The sequence below is a fragment of the Chenopodium album genome, chromosome 23 (genome assembly GCF_948465745.1).
Source record: "Chenopodium album chromosome 23, dcCheAlbu1.1, whole genome shotgun sequence".
In the NCBI taxonomy this organism is placed as follows: Eukaryota; Viridiplantae; Streptophyta; class Magnoliopsida; order Caryophyllales; family Amaranthaceae; genus Chenopodium; species Chenopodium album.
The window spans coordinates 1,936,631-1,962,715 of NC_137856.1; the positions used below are offsets into that span (position 1 = coordinate 1,936,631).

The 26,085-nt window shown below is 34.0% G+C and overlaps 3 protein-coding genes and 3 pseudogenes across 4 annotated transcripts; 3 read left to right on the plus strand and 3 right to left on the minus strand.

The window, feature by feature from the left end:
- Positions 1–477: 477 nt before the first annotated feature.
- Positions 478–8,506, minus strand: LOC145609543 (metacaspase-9 pseudogene; annotated as a pseudogene).
- A 3,108-nt stretch (positions 8,507–11,614) lies between these two features.
- LOC145608281 (transcription factor SRM1-like) lies at positions 11,615–13,807 on the plus strand. Its single transcript, XM_081663891.1, has 2 exons — positions 11,615–12,226; positions 12,883–13,807. Exons 1-2 carry the CDS (start codon positions 11,808–11,810, stop codon positions 13,400–13,402), a joined length of 939 nt encoding a protein of 312 aa, XP_081520017.1. The 5' UTR covers positions 11,615–11,807; the 3' UTR covers positions 13,403–13,807.
- On the minus strand, positions 13,024–16,132 carry LOC145608280 (pentatricopeptide repeat-containing protein At1g05600 pseudogene; annotated as a pseudogene). The gene is made up of 3 exons (XR_014105775.1): positions 16,002–16,132; positions 13,780–15,457; positions 13,024–13,689 (listed from the first exon to the last, which is right to left on the minus strand). The product of XR_014105775.1 is annotated as a pentatricopeptide repeat-containing protein At1g05600 pseudogene (transcript).
- Positions 16,133–17,655: 1,523 nt separating this feature from the next.
- LOC145609164 (metacaspase-9-like) lies at positions 17,656–19,045 on the minus strand. The gene is made up of 2 exons (XM_081664712.1): positions 18,612–19,045; positions 17,656–18,349 (listed from the first exon to the last, which is right to left on the minus strand). Exons 1-2 carry the CDS (start codon positions 18,961–18,963, stop codon positions 17,730–17,732), a joined length of 972 nt encoding a protein of 323 aa, XP_081520838.1. The 5' UTR covers positions 18,964–19,045; the 3' UTR covers positions 17,656–17,729.
- Positions 19,046–20,451: 1,406 nt separating this feature from the next.
- LOC145609544 (spermidine hydroxycinnamoyl transferase pseudogene) lies at positions 20,452–21,816 on the plus strand (annotated as a pseudogene).
- Positions 21,817–22,545: 729 nt separating this feature from the next.
- LOC145609545 (uncharacterized) lies at positions 22,546–26,085 on the plus strand. The gene is made up of 6 exons (XM_081665002.1): positions 22,546–22,558; positions 22,865–23,073; positions 24,693–24,971; positions 25,421–25,606; positions 25,716–25,814; positions 25,932–26,085. Exons 1-6 carry the CDS (start codon positions 22,546–22,548, stop codon positions 26,061–26,063), a joined length of 918 nt encoding a protein of 305 aa, XP_081521128.1. The 3' UTR covers positions 26,064–26,085.

Genomic DNA, 26,085 nt, shown 5'->3' on the forward strand with positions numbered 1-26,085 from the left:
AATTATTAGGCATTTTAAATTTTAATCCAGTATGGAATTTTGGGATGTATTTGCCTCCTTTGGATCCTTGGCTCGTGTGATGGAATGCCTATAAAATGAACTCCAGGCCTTAGGTAGGGCAGGGTTGGTCTCAGGGACGGAGCCTCCGTCAATTATACTAGTGTCCTAGTATAGTTAAATAGACAGGGGGAGTGTGGGAATCATATGATGAAGAGAGAGAGATAGAATTACCGTCTAAATAAGCAATAAGAACGAATTGAGGAAGTATTAGAGATTAGCATGATTGACAGGATCAGAGGAGCAATGAATTTTAACATAAAAAGTACATATTATTGTAAATAACAAACAAATTTGTACAATAATTATTGACATACGACTATACGAGTACTAATTATTTGCAAATCGTAATCTTCTAGTTAAATGATGAGCTTATATATATATAATTTTATGACATGATTGTCTTAGACTTGCTATGATCTATGATTGCAGCAGGAAAGTAGCATCAGCATTCTCATCACTGCAGTACAAACAAGGATGTTGTTTATACAATTGTTCTTGTAACACTTTCCTAGCCATTATAACAACCTCTTTATTGCTAAGCCGTCCCGAATTCTGCATCAGAACTTTCTGAACTGCATTGCTGAATGCGCCATGGGCCTCTCCATCTTCGCCTTCCTCCAAGCTCACATCTGCTGAAGTCTCATTAGACTGGCACCCGCTTAGTAAAATTCCGCAGTCGCCCTTGGTTGCTCGTTTGAGGCTTAGTTGATCTTGATCAAGTTCATTAAGGCAGAAGCTAAGGCTAGCTTGGTCTTTGAAGTGTTCCTTCAAGTGTCTGCCAATGTTATGTGAGTTGTTTGAGCTTTTGGAGGACTTGGTCACATGGGATGAACTTGGGCCGTGAACATCGGGCTTCACCCTTTGATGCCATCATTGTCGGCCCAATTTGCTCCTTCTCTTGGTCTATTAGGCCTCCACTGTGGCATGAGTCTGAGAGAATTGTGAAGCTGGCCTTAGGAGGTAACTTATTTACTAGTTGCCTGAAATCCATGTCTACAAAAACATGTTTGTTAAGAGTTAATTAATTTAGTCAAGGTGTGAATGTCCACACTCCAATTTCTTCATTACATTTAATGTAGTAGCCAACCCTAATTGCCACCCTCTAAGGTTATAGCCCACAATGTAATAGTGGTTTTTACTACTATAAATAGCCATGTAATTTCACTTGTATGACACACAAAATATTACCAAGAGTAATACATAAAAGAAGTAATACTTCTCTTATTACCTCCTTCTCATAATCCTCTAATTTCTATATATTTCATAACACGTTATCAGCACCATCTTCAATCAGGTATACTTATACCGATTATCCAATTTTTACAAAGATTCAATTTCTTTCACAAAATATATTTTGAGGAGTATGCTCTATAGTTGCCCATATGGGATCCTCTATACCAGAAACTCACAATATATTTCTCCACAAAATTACTCCACATAATTAGCCATGTTGATTAAAAATGAGGATATCAATACATACCTTATTTATGATACTTAGTTTGGTAACTCTCATGCATGGTTATAGAAAGTAATATATAATTACTTTTGCATGTGGAAATATTTGTTGTATGCATGTTAATAGAGTAAATTTCATGGTCACACAAATCATGTTTATACTTACTTACTTGTGCATAATTACTAAAATGAAAAAAAAATGATGCAGCCTTTATATTTATTTAATTTTTAGATTACACACTTTTATGTTTCTTTCAGTTTTCGAACCCTTGACCTCACGAATAGATTAGGGTTCTCGGACCACTACGGCTTGCATCCCAGTGTGATACTTATTTACGTTTGTAAATATTAATAGTTTGATTACGATTATTTTACCAGTCTACTAGAACATTGTATGATATTTTTACAGTAGTGTAAAGCTGAAACGGATAATTTACCCCCCTATAAAAGGCGGATTACACCCCCTTATTTCACCATACAAACCTTATCCCCCCCTTAAACTTTACCCAAATTATCTCCTCTTCTTCTTCCTCCATCTACACCGGTCACACACCATGTTCCCCGTCGACAACCGACAACCACCACACCCCTTTACCTTTGAAGAAGATTTAAGGAAATTAAAACTATATTTAGTTTTAATTATGGCCCTAGTAGTTTTATTAATGGCAATGATGATTTTCATCATTTTACATAAGTAGCGCTCGGTTTTTCGACAAAGGGAATTCATGCATGTAATCTCCGTAGTACTTCAAGTTTTTTTGTCTTCTAGGTAGATTATAAGTGCATTTTGTTATAATAAATGTTTCTTTTGTCTTATCATTAATGTATGTCATTAATATTATTATTATTATTATTATTATTATTATTATTATTGTTGTTGTCGTTGTCGGTGATGTAGTAATAGTAGTAGTATTTATTGTTATTGTTATTATTATCATTGTTATTGTTATTATTGTTGTTGTCGTTACTAACGTAATTATCATGTTTAATTTTAGCTTAACTTTATGTACATCATAATAATAACCCAAGGGGGAGAAGCAAATATGTTTTAAATGGATTATTATTATGATTACAAATTGATTACTTTAATTATCACTTGCTTAATTGGCTTAATAATAATTACCTATTTGATTGTAGTTAAAATGGGAGACTTGATGAAAAGACAATTTGACGTATTAGACTTGTCTGGACATAATTATCTTGAATGGACAGTTGATGCCCAAATGAATTTGAAGGCTCAGGGATTGGAACATACAATCAAAGAAATTACCATCCCAGGAAACGAAAAAGATGCCCCTGCTCAAGTTAAAGTTCCAACTGATCAAGAGAAAGCAAAAGCTATAGTTCTCTTAAGGCATCATTTACATAACAGTTTGAAAACTGAGTATTTAATGGTGGAAAATCCCAGAGAACTATGGGATAGCCTGAAAGGAAGATATGACCACCATAAAAGGGTACTCCTTCCTTCAGCACAATTTGAGTGGACAAACCTGAGATTTCAGGACTTTAAATCTGTCAGTGATTATAATTCATCACTATATAAAATCGTATCAATATTGAGATATTGTGATCAACCAGTCACTGAAGTGCAAATGATAGAGAAAACACTCTCTACATTCCATGCTAACAACATTGTATTGCAACAGCAATACCGTGAAAGAGGCTTTGCAAAATATTCTGAGCTTATTTCTACATTATTGGTTGCTGAAAAGAATAATGATCTTCTGTTGAAGAATCACAACCTAAGACCAACTGGGTCTCAAGCATTCAATGAAACAAATGCTGTAGAAAGCTCAAATCCACCCGAGACAAATGTTGCTCATAGAGGTGGACGTGGAAAATATAATAATCGTGGCAGAGGTCGTGGAAATTTCCGCGGACGTGGCCGTGGACGTGGTTATGGCCGTGGTAGAGGCCAATTTCCCCCTAGAAACAACACTCAAAGGGGGCATCAACAAGGAAACAAAAATCAAGCCACCACAAAAGGAAAAGACACATGTTATAGATGTGGCATCACTGGACATTGGGGACGTACTTGTCGTACGGCCAAACATCTGGTAGAACTATACCAGGCTTCCATTAAAGGGAAAGAAAAACATGCCGAAACAAATTATGTTAATGAAGAAAATGTCCCTGGAATTAGCCTTGATGTGTCTGATTTCCACATAGACAATGGTGAAGCTGGTGGTGAATATATCTTTGGAGAGAATAATCATGTTTAGATAATTCATCAATTACTATGATATGTATTATGTTTTCATTATGTACTTTTCTTGTATGTTTTTTTTTTTCATGTTCAAGTTATGTACTCTTAATTTTTCATCATTAATAAAGTAAGTCCAGTTAAATTATCTTAAACTAATCTTATACTTATTATTTTATGAAGATATGGATCTGCCCGAAGTTGGTTCCAAATTTCAATGCCTTTTGGACAGTGGAACAACACACACTATTCTGAAGGATAGAAAATATTTTTTAAAGTTAAAATTATTTCAAGCAAATGTTAATACCATTTCTGGGTCAGCCAAGCTAATAGAAGGTTCTGGAAAAGCTTGCATAATACTCCCAAATGGAACAAAATTAATCATTATTGACGCTTTATATTCGAGTAAATCTCGAAGAAATCTTATAAGTTTTAAAGATGTGCGTCAAAATGGTTTTCATTTAGAAACAATGATAGTGGATCAAAAGGAATATTTATGCCTCACGGCAGAAAAACATGGCAAGAAACATGTGTATGAGAAATTGCCAGCATATTCTTCAGGGTTATATCATATAGATATACGACCAGTTGAAATAAATTCGATATCTAACCAGAAGTTAGATAATAAGAATCTGCTAAATTTATGGCATGATCGTTTGGGTCATCCTGGTACAGGAATGATGCACAAGATTATAGCAAATTCAGTAGGACATTCAATTAGGAATGTTAAAATCCCTCGATCAGATGAATTAACATGCTCTGCATGTTCACTTGGCAAATTAATAATAAGACCATCTATGAACAAAATTGCTACTGAATCTCCAACATTTTTAGAGAGGATTCAAGGAGACATTTGTGGACCAATTAATCCTGCATGTGGACCATTCCGATATTTTATGGTATTAATTGATGCCTCAACTCGATGGTCACATGTAAGTCTCTTATCCAGTAGAAATGTTGCTTTTGCAAAACTCCTTGCTCAAATTATTAAACTAAGAGCACAATTTCCAGACCATACAATAAAAAGAATAAGGCTTGACAATGCTGGGGAATTTACATCCCAAACATTTAATGATTATTGTATGTCGATTGGAATTGTTGTAGAACATCCAGTAGCTCATGTTCATACACAAAATGGACTTGCTGAGTCATTAATTAAGAGACTACAATTGATTGCAAGGCCATTATTGATGAGATCAAAATTGCCTTCATCTGCTTGGGGTCATGCCATAATATATGCGGCAACTCTAATTAGGTTGAGACCAACTGCTTATCATAAGTTCTCACCACTACAATTAGTTTTTGGTCGAGAACCTAATGTCTCACATCTAAAAATTTTTGGTTGTGCGGTGTATGTTCCTATTGCTCCACCCCAACGAACAAAGATGGGTCCACAAAGAAGGCTGGGAATTTATGTTGGGTTTGAATCACCCTCCATAATTAAATTTCTTGAACCAATGACCGGTGATTTATTTACGGCCAGATTTGCCGACTGTCATTTCAATGAGACAGTATTCCCAGCCTTAGGGGGAGAGAAAGTGGACCCACGAAAGAAAGAAATAGAAATCATTTGGAATGCAACACAATTGTCAATGTTTGATCCACGAACAAATATGTGTGAACAAGAAGTTTAGAAAATTGTTCATTTACAAAGCATTGCAAATCAGCTGCCTGATGCATTTATAGATGCAAAGAAAGTGACAAAATCACATATACCAGCTGAAAATGCCCCTGCACGAATTGAAATTCCTTCTGGTGATAAGATCATTGAAAATGAATCTCTAGCACGCCGAAAGCGTGGAAGACCACTTGGTTCAAAAGACTCTAAACCAAGAAAATTAAAAAGACCTGATGAGATCGACAATATTCCCCTTACAGAAGGTCAAGAAAGACAAAGTACAGATAAGAATAGAAAAAAAGATGATAATCCGAAAGGGGATGAACAAGATGACCATAACATCGATAACAATGAAACTTCAATAAATTTTGTTTCTACCAGGAATTATTGGAATAGAAATGATGTTATCGTAAATGAAATATTTGCATATTCCATTGCAATTGAAATGGCATCTGACGAAAATGATAGTGAACCAAGAACAGTGGAAGAATGTCGTTGCAGGCATGATTGGCCAAAATGGAAAGAGGCAATGCAGACAGAGTTAAAGTCACTCGAAAAACGAGAAGTGTTTGGAAAAATAACCCTTACACCAGAAGGTGTAAAGCCAGTTGGATACAAGTGGGTATTTGTGAGAAAACGAAATGAGAAAAATGAAATTGTAAGATACAAGGCAAGACTTGTAGCCCAAGGTTTTTCTCAAATTCCAGGGATTGATTATGAGGAGACATATTCTCCCGTAGTTGATGCAACTACGTTAAGATTTCTGGTAAGCTTGACAGTCTCAGAAGGACTAAAGATGCGATTAATGGATGTAGTAACCGCATATTTATATGGGTCACTCGATACAGATATTTATATGAAAGTCCCAGATGGACTAAAATTACCAAAAAACCACAAGCCTAGACATTTACTTTCCATAAAATTAAAAAGGTCACTTTATGGATTGAAACAGTCTGGGAGGATGTGGTATAATCGTCTTAGTGAATACCTTATGAAAGAAGGGTTCAAGAATAATCAAATCAGTCCTTGTGTTTTCATTAAGAGATCACAATCAGGGTTTGCAATTGTTGCAGTTTATGTTGATGACTTGAATATCATTGGAACCCCAAATGAACTTGAAAGAACTGCAAAATACTTGATGAAAGAATTTGAGATGAAAGACCTTGGACAAACTAAATTTTGCCTTGGATTGCAAATTGAGCACTTAAATAATGGTATTTTCGTCCATCAGTCTAACTACACCGAAAGAGTGTTAAAACGTTTTTTTCATGGACAAAGCGACCCCAACAAACACCCCAATGATTGTTCGGTCTTTGACTATGAAATATGATCCATTTAGACCTCGAGAGGAAAACGAGGATGTCCTTGGTCCTGAAGTACCATATCTAAGTGCAATTGGGGCTCTAATGTATCTAGCTAACAATACTAGACCAGACATAGCTTTTTCTGTGAATTTGTTAGCCAGGTTTAGCAACGCACCAACGAAGAGACACTGGAAAGGAGTAAGACACTTACTACGATATCTACGAGGAACAAAAGATCTTGGTTTGTTTTATCAATCAAGGCAAGATGCCACCCTCATCGGATATGCAGATGCTGGATATCTATCAGACCCACAAAACGCCAAGTCACAAACTGGATATCTGTTCACCTATGGTGGAACTGCAATTTCTTGGAAATCAACAAAGCAAACCTTAACTGCGACATCATCAAATCATGCTGAGTTGATTGCCCTTTATGAAGCAGGACGTGAGTGTGTATGGCTAAGGTCAATGATCGGCAATATCCAAGAAGAATGTGGGATGAAAGAAGTAACTGAAAGTCCAACCATCATTTATGAAGATAATACTGCATGTATCGCACAAGTAACTGAAGGATATATTAAAGGTGATAGGACTAAACATATATCCCCAAAACTGTTCTTTACACACGATTTGCAGAAGGAAGGGAAGATAAATGTCCAACAGATCCAATCATCTGATAATCTTGTTTACAAAGTCCCTACCTTCGAAGAGTGTTGAGCGGTTGGTCCACAAGATTGGGATGCGTCGTCTTCATAAACTATGTTAAAATCAGGGGGAGCATTATATGCACTGCACTCTTTTTCCCTTCGATCAGGTTTTTATCCCAATGGGTTTTTCCTGACAAGGTTTTTAATGAGGCGGTACACTAAAGCATATAGTAATATATTGTTGTACTCTTTTCCCTTAGCTATGGCTTTTATCCTAAAGGGTTTTACCTAGCAAGGTTTTAACGAGGCAACATATACCCTATTCTGTATGGACATTCAAGGGGGAGTGTTAAGAGTTAATTAATTTAGTCAAGGTGTGAATGTCCACACTCCAATTTCTTCATTACATTTAATGTAGTAGCCAACCCTAATTGCCACCCTCTAAGGTTATAGCCCACAATGTAATAGTGGTTTTTACTACTATAAATAGCCATGTAATTTCACTTGTATGACACACAAAATATTACCAAGAGTAATACATAAAAGAAGTAATACTTCTCTTATTACCTCCTTCTCATAATCCTCTAATTTCTATATATTTCATAACAATGTTTTAATTTTACAATTTTATTTGAAATTAATTGTCACATAGCGTGTTTTAAGAATTTAAAATGATTATATAATAGCAGTCTCGACCTCTCCTTGTTCTTTGTCCACTATCTATTTAATTAAGTAAAGGAGATATGACAAGATTTTACGAACATTCCAAAATACGTGACTAGTAATATACTATGTTAAACTTCATATAATAACGAGACAATTAGATTATGAGCATGTATGCATGATGCAAAATTGACTAACCTGTGATGAGATTGAAATCACAAGGCACAATAGCTTCATCCTTTCTACGAGGCTCATTTTGCTTCAAGGAAGGGACCAACGTCCCATGGCCACTATAATGGAAGTAGAGCACATCACCCTCCATAGCGCGATCAACCATGTTTCTGAGTGCCTTCTTTATGTTAGCACCCGTAGGCAAGACCGAAGAGCCTTCTTCATCACTTAGTAGCTCGATATCCTTCTCATCGAACCCAAACCTCTTAATAAGCATGCGTTTCATGGCGATTACATCGTTGATGCAACCTTGCAACTCATACTCCATGTTCGGATAGTTGCACCCTACCAACACTGCCATTCTTTTCCCATTATTTTCCTTCATGACTAAAATTGACGACCAAGTCTTAAACAAGTTCAACAATATGTGAAAAAAAAACAAGTTTCTTTTTTCTTTAGCTTGTTGAAGTTTTATTTCTTCATATGATGATTATATATAGTTTATAATATGTACACTCAATATAATGCAAGTTATGGTAGGTTTGCTTAGCATGAAGTAGAAGCTATACCAATTTGTTGGACAATTGAACACTCTATTACTAATCACCCAAATTAGATGTTTTGATTATGTAAGCAATAACCTAAATTTAGAATCCTTGCTTATTTTTTTCATGCATGTTGGACATGCATCTGGATAGTAGTGGTAACTAATTGAACTAATTAAAATTATTGCCCATTCTATGAGTTGGGTGGTTTTTATTGGAAGCATGAAGTTAACTATTTGCGTGTAAGTAAGCTAAAGCCGGCATAAATTAATTTAAGTTATTTTGTATGATCATTGTTCGGAATTATTAGTTGTTACTTTGTTCTATTCGTACTTTTCTTGTTGGCAGACTTTAAAATTTAATTATAAGTTGTTACTTCGTACAATTTTGAGAAGTTAGCTAAAATTTTTCCATATATCTTAGAATAAGTTACCCTTGAATTTGAATCTATGGGAAATTATATTGTATGATTGCATAATTTGTGTCAAACCCTTTTTCTTTTACCCCTTACATTGATGGATGTTGAGTGAAAGAAAAGTAGAGTATGTATAATGTATGGGACAAAAGTAGACAATTGGTTTGGCAAAATAAACAGTACATACGTTACGTGTGTCTATTTGAATTGAAGATATTGCTTATAACCATAACGTCCACTAGTGTTACTAGCGCTAAAAAAAGACATTTTTTATTTAGTTCAATGCTCGTTCTTCCTTAAGTTTATTATTACGTTGATAGTTTGATTTGATTTGATTTACTCATAGCTATATGAACATTACTTTGATTGAGGGCTGGAAGGAGGAGGAAACCAATCCTCTTACATGAGGATTCGATCCCAAGTCATGCGCCTGGAAGATAAGAGATCTCTCTATTAATATATAATCGAATCCTCATAAATTAGATGAGTTTAAATAATAAGTAAAAATCAAGAGAATATAATACGTGTAATATTGCTCATTTTTCTAGCCAATGGAAGTGGGGTAGTCAAGTGAACGATGAAACAAGATCACAAGTCTATTTTTCTAAGATTACTTGCATGTATTCATTTGGCCATGTGTATTCTTAGTTCATTTAAGTGGTAGGGAATACTTTCATGTAGAGACCCTCATTTTTATCATGTTTTCTACAGTTGAATTTTGACAAGATTGAGCAAAGTGGATAAGAAATAAAGATAAAAGCCAATGTGAATCTTTTGTTTTAATTAAGCAAATTAAATATAAGGTGATTGTAAAAGCATTTGAAATATCTCAAAATGGATAATATCCTAAGAAAACAGCATATACAAATAATACAATATACACAAGTATATACTCATAAATGATTACATCATTGAAGGAGACTACCATTTGATTTACATCATGTTATTTACCCAATTCAAATAATTTCAACTTATTATTAACCCAACTTGAGTTTAACCTGACTTGTTTTTTACTTGACTAAATTTTGAAATTACATGAGCATATGTAAATTTTTAATCATACATACTACGCATGTTTCATTAACAATCATAACTTATAATTGATAATTTAGTTTCACATGAACAAAATTGTTTCAACAAAAAAAAAAAAACTAAATGAACAAATTGGAAGCTAAGCCAAAGCTAACCTGATTTAATCAAAATATCAAACCAACTTGACAAAACACATAAGACAACTATATTGGATTATTTGAATAAAACATAAACTCTAAATAATATAAAAACTATTTAGTTAACCAAATCCAAACATGATGAGTAACAAGTACAGCATAATTTATGGCAAAATTTACCTAACCTTCGAAGGTTTTGATTTGAACATGAATCAACCTAAGAATGACACAATTTGATTACATCCACCCAATTAAAATTGAAATATCCTAAACCCATCACTCAATTCTAATTTTATATGACCCGATTTAAAATCAACTTCAACCTGAAGATTGAGATAAACAACCAACTTGAACCCGTATTCAAGAATACATTGACCCAACATGACTCTATCCAAAATTAATAGACCAAGATTAGTGTTTTATGACATGGGCCTAACTATAATTTAGGCATAATATTCAAGATTTGGGCTTATACTAAGCTTGAAAAGTCATTTCTAGACTAGTCTCAATCTCACAATTTTACCTAACTTCCAGAGGTTTTAGACAAAACTATGCACTGACCTTTAATTACAACTAATAACACCCTTTAATAAGATCCTAAAAAAGATACTACCTCCGTTTCTTATTAGTTGCAACTTTGGGGTATTATTTGTGAGATATAAAATATTCCAAAGTTGCAACTAATACGAAACGGAGGTAGTATTATAACAAAGTTGGAGTGCCAAAATCTAATCCAGCCCAAACAACAGATCCAATGCGATGTAGCATTTGAGCATGGGTATATTAACTTAGCAATTTGCATAGCACAAACATTCATATGTGGCTGGCCACACTATGCGGCCAGCTATATATACTTTTTTAGAAAGAATCATCAGGGTTATTTGATCAGGGGTTACTTCGTTAGAGGTTATTCGATCGGTTAGAGTTACTCGTGTGTTAGTTGGTCACACGATGTGACCAGCCACATACAAAACATGTTGTAACACAAATTCGCCATGACTCAACTTCATTGATCCAACTAACTGATGACTCGAATTGACACCTCTAGTGCCACCAAGCGGAGTGAGTGTTATGAAAAAAATGACCATGTCCATGACTATGACACTAACCGATGCAAAAAAATTGAATGGTGATGACACAATGACTGTCCCATAGATTCTCCAACTGAGTGTTGAGAAAGTGTCCCCACCAATTCCCATAATTTCATGACTGAAAAACTTGGCAACCAATCAGAAAACCCAAAGGGTGTACATCACTTTTTTGTACACATTTGTAAATTGGTAACAACCTTACAAAATTCGCACCATATGCTTTTCAACCCTCCCTTATTATTTTAGGTCCCCCCATCCATCTTATTGTTGGTTTGATGCTCACCTCACTTTCTTATCCTGTTTTTTTCCCTTATGAAAATCTTATTGTTTTCTTTATCTCAATGATACAATACACCCCTCTTCCATTATTGCACTAGTCTTAAACTAGCTAGACCCATTACAACAAAAATAAAATACTCGAAAAATCGTACTCGAAAAATCATATTAGTTACTTAGTTTTTAGACAATGCCGAATTTAGTGTCATGGACTAGGGAGGAGGAGAAGGCGTTTGAGAACGCGATTGCAACACATTCTATCGACGAATCGAATGAGGAATGGGATAAGGTCGCCTCAATGGTTCCAACTAAAACAATTGAAGAGATTAAGCAACACTATGAGTTCCTAGTAGAGGATGTAGGTGCTATTGAGGCAGGTAAAGTACCACTTCCTAATTATGGAAGTGAGGATACTACTACATTATCAACTTCTACAACTAAGGATGATCATCACCCTTCTTTTAACAAGGACCAAAGAGGAAACTCGAATCAAGGTAACGGGTATTCGGCTTTCGGGCCTTCCTCAATGGGAAACAATACCACAAAAGCTAACTCTAAGTTGGAACAAGAACGAAAAAAGGGCATCCCTTGGACTGAAGAAGAGCATAGGTATGTATTAATTAATGTACTATTAATAACTATGTGTATGACCCTTTATTTTCCCTTTTTTTCGCTCTCTTTTTAAGGATTTTTTATCAAAAACTACCCAAAGTTTTATTCTAAAAGCGACCCTTAACTACATAATTTAAACCTTGTATAAGTGTTTATACTCTTAAAATGCGATTGACTTAAACTCAAATTATGGTTTTCTTGTATGTTGGGTGACTAATTGGTATAGTTTGGACCTTGGTTGCTTAGATCTGAATGCTTTGTTTGACAGTTGCAAGAGCTTATTGTATGATTAGGAGGGACTTGAAGTTTATCTCTTTTTTATGTATCGATAATACCTTTTAATAGGCTAATAATATATCAAGGTGATAAACTGGAAATCCGTCGTAAAACAAGGGCAATAGGTGATTGTATTCGTAAGTCGTTTTCTGTGCTTCATTCTTTTGGCCAGCAGTGTCAATGGTAGGCTTAGTGAGTTAGTAATGGTAAAGAGAGAAAGAAAAGTTCTGCCTATTTTCTTACAATAATAGAGATAAAGATTGCTTTTCAATTAAAAATCATTTTTCTTAAAAAATTCGAATGTTTATATGTATATTTGATTCTTAAATCATACTTCAAAATATACACTAATGCAAGTTTAAATCCCCTGTTTTCAGGTTATTTTTACTTGGACTTGACAAGTTCGGCAAAGGCGATTGGCGAAGCATATCTAGGAACTTTGTAATAACAAGGACACCAACACAAGTAGCTAGCCATGCCCAAAAATATTTTATAAGACTGAACTCAATGAACAGGGATAGAAGAAGATCTAGCATTCATGACATTACAAGTGTTAATGGAGGAGGGTTGTCGCCGAATCAAGCACCCATTACAGGGCAGCAAAACAATACTTCTGCAGCTCCTGCAGTTGGAACAGCAGCAGTAGCAGCAAATAAGCATAGGCCTCCGCCTAATGTAAATATGGCACCTGCAGGTATAGGAATGTATGGGACTCAAATAGGCCACCCGATTACTGCAGCACCACCCCCGCCTCCTCATCATATGGCATCCGCTGTTGGGACTCCTGTTATGCTCCCTCCTCCTGGTCACCCTCATCATCACCACCACCATCATCCTCCTCCTCATTACGCTGTTCCAGTAGCTTATCCTCTCGCGCCTCCCCCAATGCATAGATAACAGCTTCACGTCCAAGTCCTGTTGCAGTCTGGATGTTGACACCCGTAGGCAAGTTATCAGATCTTGGCTTATTAATCAAGACCTCGATGTGATCATTCTCCAACCAAAGTACTCGATCAGCATCTCCTTCGTGGACTTGACATTGTTGAAACAACCCTTGAGTTCAAATTTGGTTTTAGGGTAGTTGCATCCTGCTTGTACATCCATCCTCTTCCTCCATTTCTCCATAGCCTGGGACGAAGTGGAGGAGGAAGAGGTTCTTCTAATGATAATTGATTTCCCTTTCACTATTACATAAAATTTAGAAATTTAGGTTTCCTTTCCATTTCAATGTAATTTGAAAATTGATGTCACATATCTTTTGATAAAACACTCACCTGAGCCAATGATGAGTGATTCCTTGGACTTTGTAAATTTCCATCTGAAATCCTGTATAATTGCAATCTACAGCAGGTTTTACATTAATTGGACCGTTTGAAAGAATTCTATACTTTATAAAGTTGTACTAAGACAAAGATTTAAGTTCTCAGATAATCCAGCAAAGCAACGCAATCACGAATCTCTTCTGTGTTACAACTAGCTGAAGCTACTAATACTCTCCATATACAAGACTTAGGTATCTTACCCTGACTGATCATCTCTTCCAACCACATTACAGCCTCATACATTCTGTCTATTGAACAAAGACCTCTGATAACAGCACTAAAAGTATTCGACTCAGGCCAAAAAGATTTACTCAACATCTTTTCCATAATCTTACTGGCCTCAACAAATTTCCCATCTTGACACAATCTATTAACAATAACACTGAATGTCTCCTGGTCCGGTGAGCAACCTTTCTGCCTATCCATCTTTTCCAGATACCTGATGGCTAAATCTGTCTTACCCTCATCACAGAAGCCTTTTACAACAGTGCAATAGACCAGAGAATTTGGGACACAATCCTTCTTCAGCATTTCCTCTTCTATCATCTGACCAGCTTCATCGACTCTACCAGCCATACACAATGCTGCTACCTTTGATTCATATATCCTCAGTGATGGTCGGTAACCCTTTTCACGCATTTTATCAAGCACTTTGTTAGCCTCAGAAATTTTACCTTCATTGTAGAGATCGGTAAGCACAGCAGTGTAACTAGCTGGGCTAGGGACGGCACCTCCAATCAAAGCTTCATTGATCAAAAGCTTAGCCTGCTCTATGTCTTCAGTATCCCGAAGATGGCTAAGATCTTTGAGTTTGGTGCGAATCTTGGGAGCTCTGAGGCCCTTTCTCAAAATTTTCCCAAGAATTTCTAAAGCCTCACTAATCTGTTTGTTCTCACACAGGCTATCTAACAAAATTCTATATACTACTATATCTTCTCCGCAACCTTTCTGAGAAATCCTCCAAAGCATAGAGTACAACAAATGAGTGGCCTCGTATAGCCTGCCATCTTGACAGAGGCCTTTCATAAGAATCCTATAACTTTCTCTGTTAGGATAACAACAATGATAGTTCATCTCTTGAAAAACCTCTAGCGCTAAATCTGACCGTTTAATCTGACACAGAGCATCCATTAGCAAATTCAACGATCCAATCCTAGACTTAACTTCCCAACCACGAGAATTTTCCTTAAAAAGACGATAGAAAGCCTCAAGCCTAGACTCCTTCACCATAATCTCTAAAAGTGTATTGAAAGATGAAGTCCAAGCCACACAATTAAATTGAGGAAGGCTTCTGAATAAAGAAACAGCATCATCAAGCAATCCAGCTTTTGCATACGTCTTAACTATACCTGCAAAGACTGCATCCTTGCACTCACACGAGTCGTCTTTCATCTGCTCAATTACTTCCTTCATTTCATCAAAACGACCTGAGCTCCCGAGTATATTGATCATGGTGGCATAGACAGCACCATTGTGACGATAATTGGGATACTTGACTTTGGCTTCATTAAAGATCTTTAAAGCAGTAAACGGATTCTTCTGCTGTCGTATAATCTGTGCAAGCTGAGTCGGATTAAGTAACCTTGGCCACCTCACTAACATTACTCACTTGTACAAATTATCTTTTACTCTGCAAGACATATATATATTCTTGCTCAGATTTTCTGCCAAAGTTACAAGAACAGACTATATATAATTTCTCGAGAACTCGTTGCAACTAAAAATAAACGGAGGAAGTACATTTCATTTCCCTAGTTGTTCTCAATCGTCCCTGAGCCGGGTGGCAGCCGCCCTCGGCCCAGGGAGTAAATTTACATTTTCATAGTTCCATATTAACATTAAAGGATTCTGCAACACATTAATACATTATCCAACAAATTTGACTCAATTAGCAAACTAAATTCTTCCCACTTAAAATATGAATAGCAGAATTCAAGCAACGAAATTTATCATTATAATCTTACAGTAATTAAATTATAACCAATTGTTCAACAATCTACCTTAGAAGAACCTAATTGAATATAATATATATCAACAATAGTTTCAATTATAAATTTAAAGTGATTATGAGCAATAGTTCAACAATTCAGTTTAGAAGAACCCTAAATTGACTATAATGGCAAAAAAAACGATTTAATCTAAATTGTGAATAGAGGATAAAAAGAACAACTTACATCAGAGAGAAAGCTCAGAAGCCGCTTCAATGGAGGATTTAGAGTAAGCTTCAATGGAGGCTAATGAGGAGAGAGAGGGAAAATGGGGGAGGAGGAAAAACATAAATGTACAGTACTTGTTTTAATTCATTGGAAAAACGGACTATTTGTCTATTACTCCTTCGTCCCAAATTACTTCGAGCCCGCCTCAATTTCTCATATCGAAAAACAAAATTTATTAATCAAGGGGTTAAAATTATGATTATAATTATAGACAAAATCACTAACTTAAATAGTGATTATACCTAATAAAAAGTTACATTTATTTACGATTTTACCATTTGTGCAACATAACATATTTTGTTTATCAGTAACAGAAACTTGGAATTTCTCATTTACATTCTCGTTTTTAATACATGTATTAAACCTGTTTTTAGGCTTGGGTGTTTCCCGGGTCAACATATTTTCATTTACTTCCTTTGTTTTTTAGATTTAGATATTGGCTAGTATATTATCTAATATTCTAATTTCAAAATAATACAAAGTAATATAATAAATAAAGTATTATAGGGTATATTATCTAACATTCAAATTCAAAATAACACAAAAAAATATAATTAAAAAAGTATTATAGGGTACACAACTTTTATTTGCTAACACAAAGTCACAAACATGAACCATCATACTCCTATTTAATTAGTATATACATTGGATATTGTGGAAGGGTTAGAGTATGCATACATGTACATAATAAACACCCCTTTAGCCTCCATGGCTCCATGTTTAGATTTGATCATTGTATGCATTTTCCAAGTGCGATTTTAGGGTTAAAACACCTAAACGGAGGACAACATGTAATGAATAGAGCCGGACTCTCAGGGCCACATCTACTTCCCAACCATTGGCAAGGGATATCATTGCTATGATTATTGTTGTTAATTGAATTGGCACCATCAACCCCTTCAAAGTGCTCCGTGGTATTTGTAAGGGGGAGTTCATAAGAAATGCTAGAAGTAAGAGGCCGAATTTGGCGCATACCGAAGGTGGCCGGAAGTAACACAACCATAATGGCAACTATAAGAACCATAGTAGATATACTACTAAACACTTTTTTCATCGTCTTATCCACCTTCCCTTATATGAGTATTTATTTCCACTTAGATAGAAGGTTTATGATTAATGATTGTATGTGAGTATGTGATAATTGGGTGTAAAATAAATTAGTGGTTCCTCTTTTATAGAAGGTCTTGTGATGACTTATGACTCATTTTAGTGGTATTTGGGGAAAACGTGCAAAGTTCTTATTTTGCAAAAAATGTTGTACAACTAGACCAAATTATAGAGTTTTTTAGATGCTTACTCCATACTTGTTTGGTCAAGAGGTTAATTATTATGTGGTGCCTAGCTACTAGCTAGTAGACTTAATTGCATAATACTTGATTCCCTTATTTATTACTTAGGACCTTTTAATAACTTATTTCATATGTAAAAGTATAACATAAACAAATGTCTATTACGATGCAATCCATACGTTACACAACTTGAAAAATTAAAACAAGTTACATACCAATATGCTATTGTTACGGTTATTTATTACTGGCTAGCTATCAAACAAGTTATTAGAAGGTAATAAAACATATTTAATTGTTTTTCAATTCACTTGAAATATGCATTAAAGGAAACACAATTGATTATGAGATTTATTGATTGTTGCTATAGTATCAATACAAAGCAAATGATAAATGTTGGTCAATTGTTGCTTTGTGCATCATCCCACATCAAGAAGGGTGCATCAGCATTCTCATCACTACAATACAAGCAAGGATGCTGCCCTTCAAGCCCTTCTTGTTCAAGCACCTCCCTAGACAACATCACTACCTCTCTATTACTAAGTGGGCCTTGTTGGGCTTTGAACACGGTTTGGACAGCGTACGTAAAAGCCCCATGGGCCTTTCCATTGGACCCCATAGGAGGCATGTCCGCGGAGGTCTCATTGGACTGGCACCCACTCAACAAGATACCGGAGTCCGGCCTATGAGGTCCAAACAACTTGTCTTGGTCTAGTTCCGGAAGACGGAACCTTAGGCTCGCGTTATCACCAAAGAGGGTGGTTAGGTGCTCCCCAATTTCAGACTCAACCATGTTTGTAAGAGAGGCTAAGTGGTTCACAATTGATTCAATTGGGATTTGTTTGGGCTTGGAGTGTTTTGGGCCCAAGTTATTGCTTAGTTGTGATGTAGGAGATAAGGTATTGGGCCCAATTTGCTCTTTCTCCTTATCAATGAGGCCTCCACTATGACATGAATCTGAGAGAATTGTGAAACTTGCTCCTTTTGGTAGTCCATTCACTAGTTGTCTAAAGTCCACATCTACAATAACAAACAATAGATTATTTATCACTACAATACAAGTCTTGACAAAATAATTCAAAGTATGTGTCAAAAAAAAAAAAAAAAAAAAAAAAAAAAAAAATCTTGTTTTTTTTGAGGTAAAGTATTTGTTCTTTAAAAAAAAAAAGTTGGAGATACATGAAATTCGTACCTCTTTTTTTAGGTGCATCATTTTCTATTTTCGACCAGTTTTTTGAATGCATCCTTTTCTTTTTAAATACATAATAATTCTATTAATTACCTGTAATGAGGTTGAAATCACAAGGAACAATTGCTTCCTCCTTTTTATTGAGATGATGCTTAGAAGGGACTAATGTACCATGCCCACTATAATGGAAAAACAGGACATCCCCTGCTTCGGCTTCATCAATCATCTTCTTTAGAGTATTCTTTATGTTAACACCACTAGGCAATGCTTTAGACCATGGACCTTCATCTACTAGGAGCTCAATCGAGTTTTTATCGAATCCAAATCGTTCCATGAGGAGCTCTTGCATCGAAACAACGTCGTTGATGCAACCATGCAATGAATATTGTGTGTTTGGATAGTTGCATCCTACTAGCAAAGCCACTCTCTTCTTTCCATTCTCCATTTTCACGTATAATAAAATGACTATAAATAATAGTTACAAGGTAAAAATGTGTTTATTTGGCCGGGGGTGTAATGGATTATTATTGTTTCATATTTTGTGGTAGATATAGGTTATGTGACACTATATGTATGCCTTTAAAAATGTAGGAGTTTTAATTAATTAATGAAAGGACTTCACTTAAAGCGTAATACACAATAAAGTGAAGACATAGTATAAGTTTAATTTCTTGGTGTACAAGTTCTTCATCAATTACATACTTGGGTATTACTAGTTAGCTTAAATTTATTGCTTCATTAATTCCTTTGCTTTTACGTTTGATTGGAATATTACAATTGCTTTGATTGCAAGAGTTAAATTTCAATTTCATTTCCATCAAAAATAATGTAACATTATTAAATAAATTAACTTCTACATTTACTTAATTACTTGCTTACGTTTTCTAATGAGTTATCAATTTATCATTTTATGGCAAAAAGTATAAATCTTGAAAGTTTGTTATTACTAATTGAAGCTAAGTATATCGAGAGTATTTATGTAAGTAATCTTTATTTCCTCCTTATTTTTCTTAGATAATAATTACTTCGTAATTTTTTTAACAATGCTTTGATGACGTGATTTGGATTATGGATTTATGAAGAAACCTCGTTTGAAACTTGGATTGATTCATGAATTGGATATTTATTTAAATAGTTAGTGAATGTCTAATGTATGTTATGTAGAATTGTATAGGTGAATGATGACAAAAGGATCACTTATTGCATTTATCTTTTGGCTATATAGGCTCACTTGAACATTTTTTTCTGCCACTACTAACCACTTGATTTGCCATAACTATTGGTATTTGAATCAAGTTTGTTTTGTTAATTTTTTTTTTTTAATTTTTTTTTTTTGAGGAAAATTTGAATCAAGTTTTTATAGGGGAATTTATTTGATTAGGTATTAACTTTTACATTTCAATCACATTGATATAATTAAATGGTTCCATACTTCTATCAAATAATTGTTTATTGTTTTTCGCAAGTGAAGGAAAAATACACATTTTGATGAATTTTTTTTTTTTAAAAAAAGAATTTAACACTAAGCTATTAATATGATTGACTATGGAAAAATAAATAATGGAACAAATAAAATATATTTTGGATCATTGTTAATGAATTTTATTACTCGTATTAAAGTATAGTTTGTTGTTTTTTTTTTTCTTCTTTTACAAATGGCCCACATTTAATAGTAAAACTAAATATAATATTAAATTTTGAGTTTAATTACCTTAGAAGCAATAAATGCAACTTAAGTCTCAAAAGCATCGTTAAATAATACTCGTAATTAAATAAGTAACATATAATGCGTTTTAGATTAGTTGTTTGCTTGATTACTCATAGTTTTGATGCCTAAACAAAAACTATAGGTTATTCAAATTGCATGAATATTTTCCTAAGGAAAACAATCTAGCTAAGAATTTATTTCTTCCTTTAAATTATCACAGGTATAATGGAAGTTAGCATAAAATGTTCTTACATGGTAAGACCAATCGAGCTTACGTGTAATGGTGTGTTCCAATTATCTGAATGGGATCAAACCGGTGTGATCACCCATGTTCCGACTGTCTACTTCTACAAGCCTTCCGAGGAGTGGCTTACTTCCTCTAAGTCTATCATAGACACCCTTAAGGATTCGTTGAGTCGGGTTTTGGTCCATTTTTATCCCTTAGCAGGCCGTGTTCGATGGGTAGGCCAAGGAAGACTTGAGCTCCTATGTAATGCAATGGGAGTCGAGCTAATTGAAGCCGAGTCTTGTGGTGAACTAAGTGATTTTGGCGATTTTGCATCTCAAACGAATTTATTTGATAAGCTCATTCCTTTTGTTGACTATGACAAACCTATTAATGAGTTACCTTTGGTGGTAGGGCAACTCACCAAGTTTAGATGTGGCAGTGTTTGTTTAGGGGTTAACATATCACATATACTAGCTGATGGACAAAGTGCACTTCATTTTATGTCTGAATGGGCTAGACTAGCACGTGGTGAACCAATCGCGATGGCTCCCTACTTCAATCCGAATATCATTAGAACACAATATCTCAAAAAGACTCTAACACCTCGCGATATGTACAAAGAGTTAGGTGCACCACCATTATTAATAGGGCAAGAAAACAATTTGGAGGAGCGTAAAAAAGCCACTACCGTGGCAATATTACCTTTATCAAAAGATCATGTTAAGAGCCTAAAGAAGGCTACTTACAAGGAAGTCAATGGTCAAAACACAAATTACACTCGTTATGAAGTGGTAGCGGCCCATGTATGGAGAAGTGCTAGCAAGGCACGCGAGCACCACCTTGAACAACCAACATGCTTAGGCTTTTCAGTCGATATACGTAGCCGCTTGCACCCACCACTACCGTCTAAGTACCTTGGTAACGCTATATTAGACGTGGTGGCTTCATCTAGGTCAGGGGATATCATAACATCTCCCTTGGGTTATACTTGTGCTAGAATAAGGGAAGCAATTGAAAAAGTGGACGATAATTATATTTGGTCAAACATTGACTTTTGGAAAAATTTGACTGATTTATCCCCTTTTCAAGACTTGCATGCACGTAACAAAAATGAAGGTCCATTTTATGGTAACCCTAATCTTGGGGTCATTAGTTGGTTGACTCTTCCAATTTATGGGCTTGACTTTGGTTGGGGAAAAGAGATTTATATGGGCCCAGGTACCCATGATTCTGATGGTGATTGTCTTATGCTTCCTGGGCCTGTGAATGATGGGTCAGTCCAAGTTGCTATTTGCTTGCAAGTGGCCCATATGGATGCATTTAAGAAATATTTTTATGAGGACATACCATTTGATGCTTAATTTTTGATTTACATATTAGCCCCTTTATGGTACAAATGTACAATTATTGCTTATGTTATATGACTTCTGTCGTTATTTTGTTACGTCCTTGTGTTTTTTGAGGTCAAACTTTGAATACTTTGACCCTAAAACCTTATTAATTTATAATAAATACTCGTAATATTGGTTAGTGAAATCTTGTTAAATTCGTCATAATGTCTACTTTAAGAATATCAAATTTTTATAATTAATTTTATTTGTATAGAATTAGAGATATTTATCTAGGCAAAAGATATATGTAGCGCTTAGAACTACATATACGAAGCTAAAAGTGAAAAGAATTGACAATAAATTAAAATTATTACATTGATTTACTCGTGAATTGTTGATAAATTTCCAACTTAATACTAAAAAAGGAAGTATATTAAAATATTTTATAGCATTACCCATTTATGTATTAAAGTGTATTTTAGAGATGGGAAAAAATCAAATCAAATACGTAAAATATCATGAAGACATGAAAAACAAGGTAAAATATCAGGAATACAAGATGTACTACGTAGTAGTATCTTTTTAATTAATAAGAGTGCTACGTATTTAATTTAAATTGCATGTTACGTTGACTAATATGCTTGTCGTGAACTCCAAGTTCAGCTAGTTCTTCGAATGATCTTATCTATTCACGTATATATAAATAAGAATCAGTTAAGATGACTTAGCATTAAAAGCTTGAAGTTTGAGAGATCATCAATGGCATTTGAAGGTATGTTACACTACGATGCTTTATACGTAGAAGTTTTTTTTTTTTTTTTTTTTTTTTTTTTTTTTTTTTTTTTTTTTAATAGGCTTATTTAATTAATTAAGCTCGTCAAAGGTTGAATTTAATGTAGTTTAGCCCGACTTAGCCAGGTGTATACGCTATTACGCTACAATAAGTGTATAGCCTGACTCAGCCTGGTATATACAATACAACCATTGTATACAAAATCGCACCTATTGTAAATTGTAATGTCTTTGTATAATTATATTGACTATTGTTTGGGTTTGGTTCAAAAAAATAATTATTCAGGTGATAGTGATGGTTGCACCATTCATCTTAACAATAATGATGATGATAATAAACGGTCGATGAAGGTGGTTCATCAATTTTACATGGCCAAAATAAATCGGCATTTTCTATATCCTGTTTTGCAACTCAACTTAAACGCTACCAAGAAGTCTATGACCCGGATTGAATGGAAGAGAAGAAATTTGCTCGATAAAATACAGCTATCAAAGGTGCGTAAATCTTATAATTCACTTTCTGATACCAAGTTAATTTACTCAACCCGTTCCTATTTTTTTGCCCCATTATAACACGGTCTACAAGGCACATTTTTTTTTTTGATAAACAAGGCATATTTTGAAATGTTTATTATACGCTAAAAATTATAAAAATTTGATATTAATAAAATTCACAATGACACGATTCCAACAACACCCTATATTATCTCTTATTAAGTACGAGTAATACGGAGTAATAATTTATGGTCAAAGTTTTTGAGATTTTACCCAATTATTTATAATGGGGCAAAAAAATAGGGACAAATAGAGTAGATATTACTGTAAAGGATTTGATCAAATCATCATTATCTGTTTTAGTTATTGTAAAGGATTTGATCAAATCATCATTGTGTGTTTAGTTATTGTAATCCCTTAATTGATTCATTAATCTTGATAGTTAACGATATTCGATCTCAAATCTTAGCTAATGTATCTACTCATGGTTTGGTGATAAAGTTATGAGAAAAAGAAGATAGAAAGCTTAGAGAGTATGAGAAAACCTTAATTATATTGATGAGCACACAATATTTTTTTAGGGTGCGCATGAGAGGCTAGGCCTCGGGAAATAAAAAACAAAGCAAAGAAACTAACGGAACTAAGGGGTACAAACCGTGGCAAAGCCACACCTAGCTACTACATCATTATGCATACAAGTAATAAATTAATGAGTATTTAATTAATTTTATGCAGGATAAATTAGAATTATTGAGATTAGATATTCGTACAAGAAATTACAAAGCCGAAAGTTTAATTCAAAGTTTTGAAATCGGTCGAGAGTTTCTCCACAAGCATTGGCCTAAAAGCATTGTAAGCATTTCAATTTTTTTTGGGTTGATTTCAATTCTTTGACTTGTTTAGCTGTTCACACTACCTAAAACAAATATGGAGTACTCCATATCTCTTTTTACTCGTAACAAACAAAAAGAAACAGAAAGAGTAGTACTCCGTATAATAATGCATAAAATTATAAATTTCAATTCTTTAACTTGCTCACACTAATTTTATAAATCAATATCATGAATCAAAATGTTTTTTTTTCTTGTTCGAATTAAAATGTTTTAATTGATTGCTAAATTCATTTTAATAATTTATTTTTTATAAGAAGATTTAATCCTTAAATACATTTTGCAACTATAAATTATTAACTTATAATTTTTGCATGTCGTTGACAATAATTTGCATACTGTGTTATAAGTTTAAACTAGCATTATACTTTGAATTTATTAGCTAATTACAATTGGCATGTATTTAAGTAGTTAAACGTGGAATTGGTACGTAAAAATCATGTAACTTTCTTCATTGATTAGGCCAATAGCAAAACTTATTAACATTTACAATTTTTCATCATCAGTAACTAGATAAATTCTAAATAGATTTCAATCTACATCCATATTTTCAACTATGTTAGCTATTTACAAACAATTCTACAAATATTTCTACTTATATTTCAAATATATATATATATATATATATATATAAAAAAATTATTCCACTTGCCACTTTCTTGCATGATAATTGCCATAAGAATTGTTGTACATGGTTATATTTGGCTTATTGAGTACTTATATATACAGAATGAAAACCTAGAGGTAAAAGAATCGAACCCAAAGATAGAGTTGGTCGAAATAAAGGGGAAAATTCCGGGTTTGATTGAGCAATTAGGTCATGGGAAGATGAAATGGGCGAAAGAGAAACAAATCTTGAAAGAGCTTGAGCATCTCCAAAGGAGGGAGGTGTTACTTGAGGGCAAAATTAAAGAAGCAGAATCTAAAATTCCGTTTTCAATACATAGACATCTTCACAATTGGTACTATGATTCTATGAATAAGTATGATTTGAAACAACACCTCCATGTAAGTTTTTCTTATAATTAACCAATGTATTCACTTTATTAAGGTTATGTTTAGATCACCTTAATTTTGTTTATCTAATGTAATCTTTTTTTTTTTTTTTTTTTTTTTTTTTTTTTTTTTTTTTTATAATCTGATGTGATTGAATTGTCTAATTTGACTAAACTACTTTGATCTATATATGGAAGCTGAATTGTAAGAAAAAATATATCAAATGGAGTTTTAATAGATTTGTCGTACTATATATTAGCGTATAAATTAAATTACAATTTTCATTGGGAAATTAAAGATATATAGCTATAAAAAAACGCACAATAAAGCCCAAGTAATATGGTACAATGGTACATAGCCTAAGTTTTTGTATTAAGTTTGCGATCTTGTATTAAGCTATAAACAAATGGCATGATGATAAATTAAATTTGTGACAAAGTTTTCTCATTGTCTCGACATAGAGATGTTTGAAGGAAATTAAAGATCTTGAAGAACTAGAGAAGGTTGCAAAAACGCAGCGCATACCACAAATGGTTGAATTAGAGAAACAAATTTCATCTCTTGAGGATGAACACAACATTTTAAAACAAGAGGAACAAAAAACAAAAGATTGCCTTTTAGCACTTGAAATCCAAGTAAAAAAGCAGGTATATTTGTATATTAGTAGTAAATTTTCTTAGCATTATTACATCAAATTACCTAATATTTTATTAATAAAACTTAATTAAACAATATTATACATGCTTATTTTGGCAGATTGCTCTTTATGAAAAATATTGCAAACTACAAAAGAAGGTGCAAGAGCTTGCAACACAAAAAAAATTTGTCACCCTTGAAAAATTGTCCCTTAAAGAGGTAAGTGCTTAATGAGATTTAGCCATTTTTTTATTTTTTTTAATTTTTTAATTTATTTTTATACTTGGATGTTTTAACTATATTTGATTTGTTGGTTCCTTGTATATACATGTTCAGATTGAAGAATTCATGTCTAGATGGACAAATGACGACGAATTTCGAGCTAATTATATTAGAAGTATTCAACTATCCCTTGTCAAACGAGGCTTATGTAGTGATGGAAGAATGTTGTTGGATCCATCAAAATGATAACCTTGGCATTGGGTTGGAA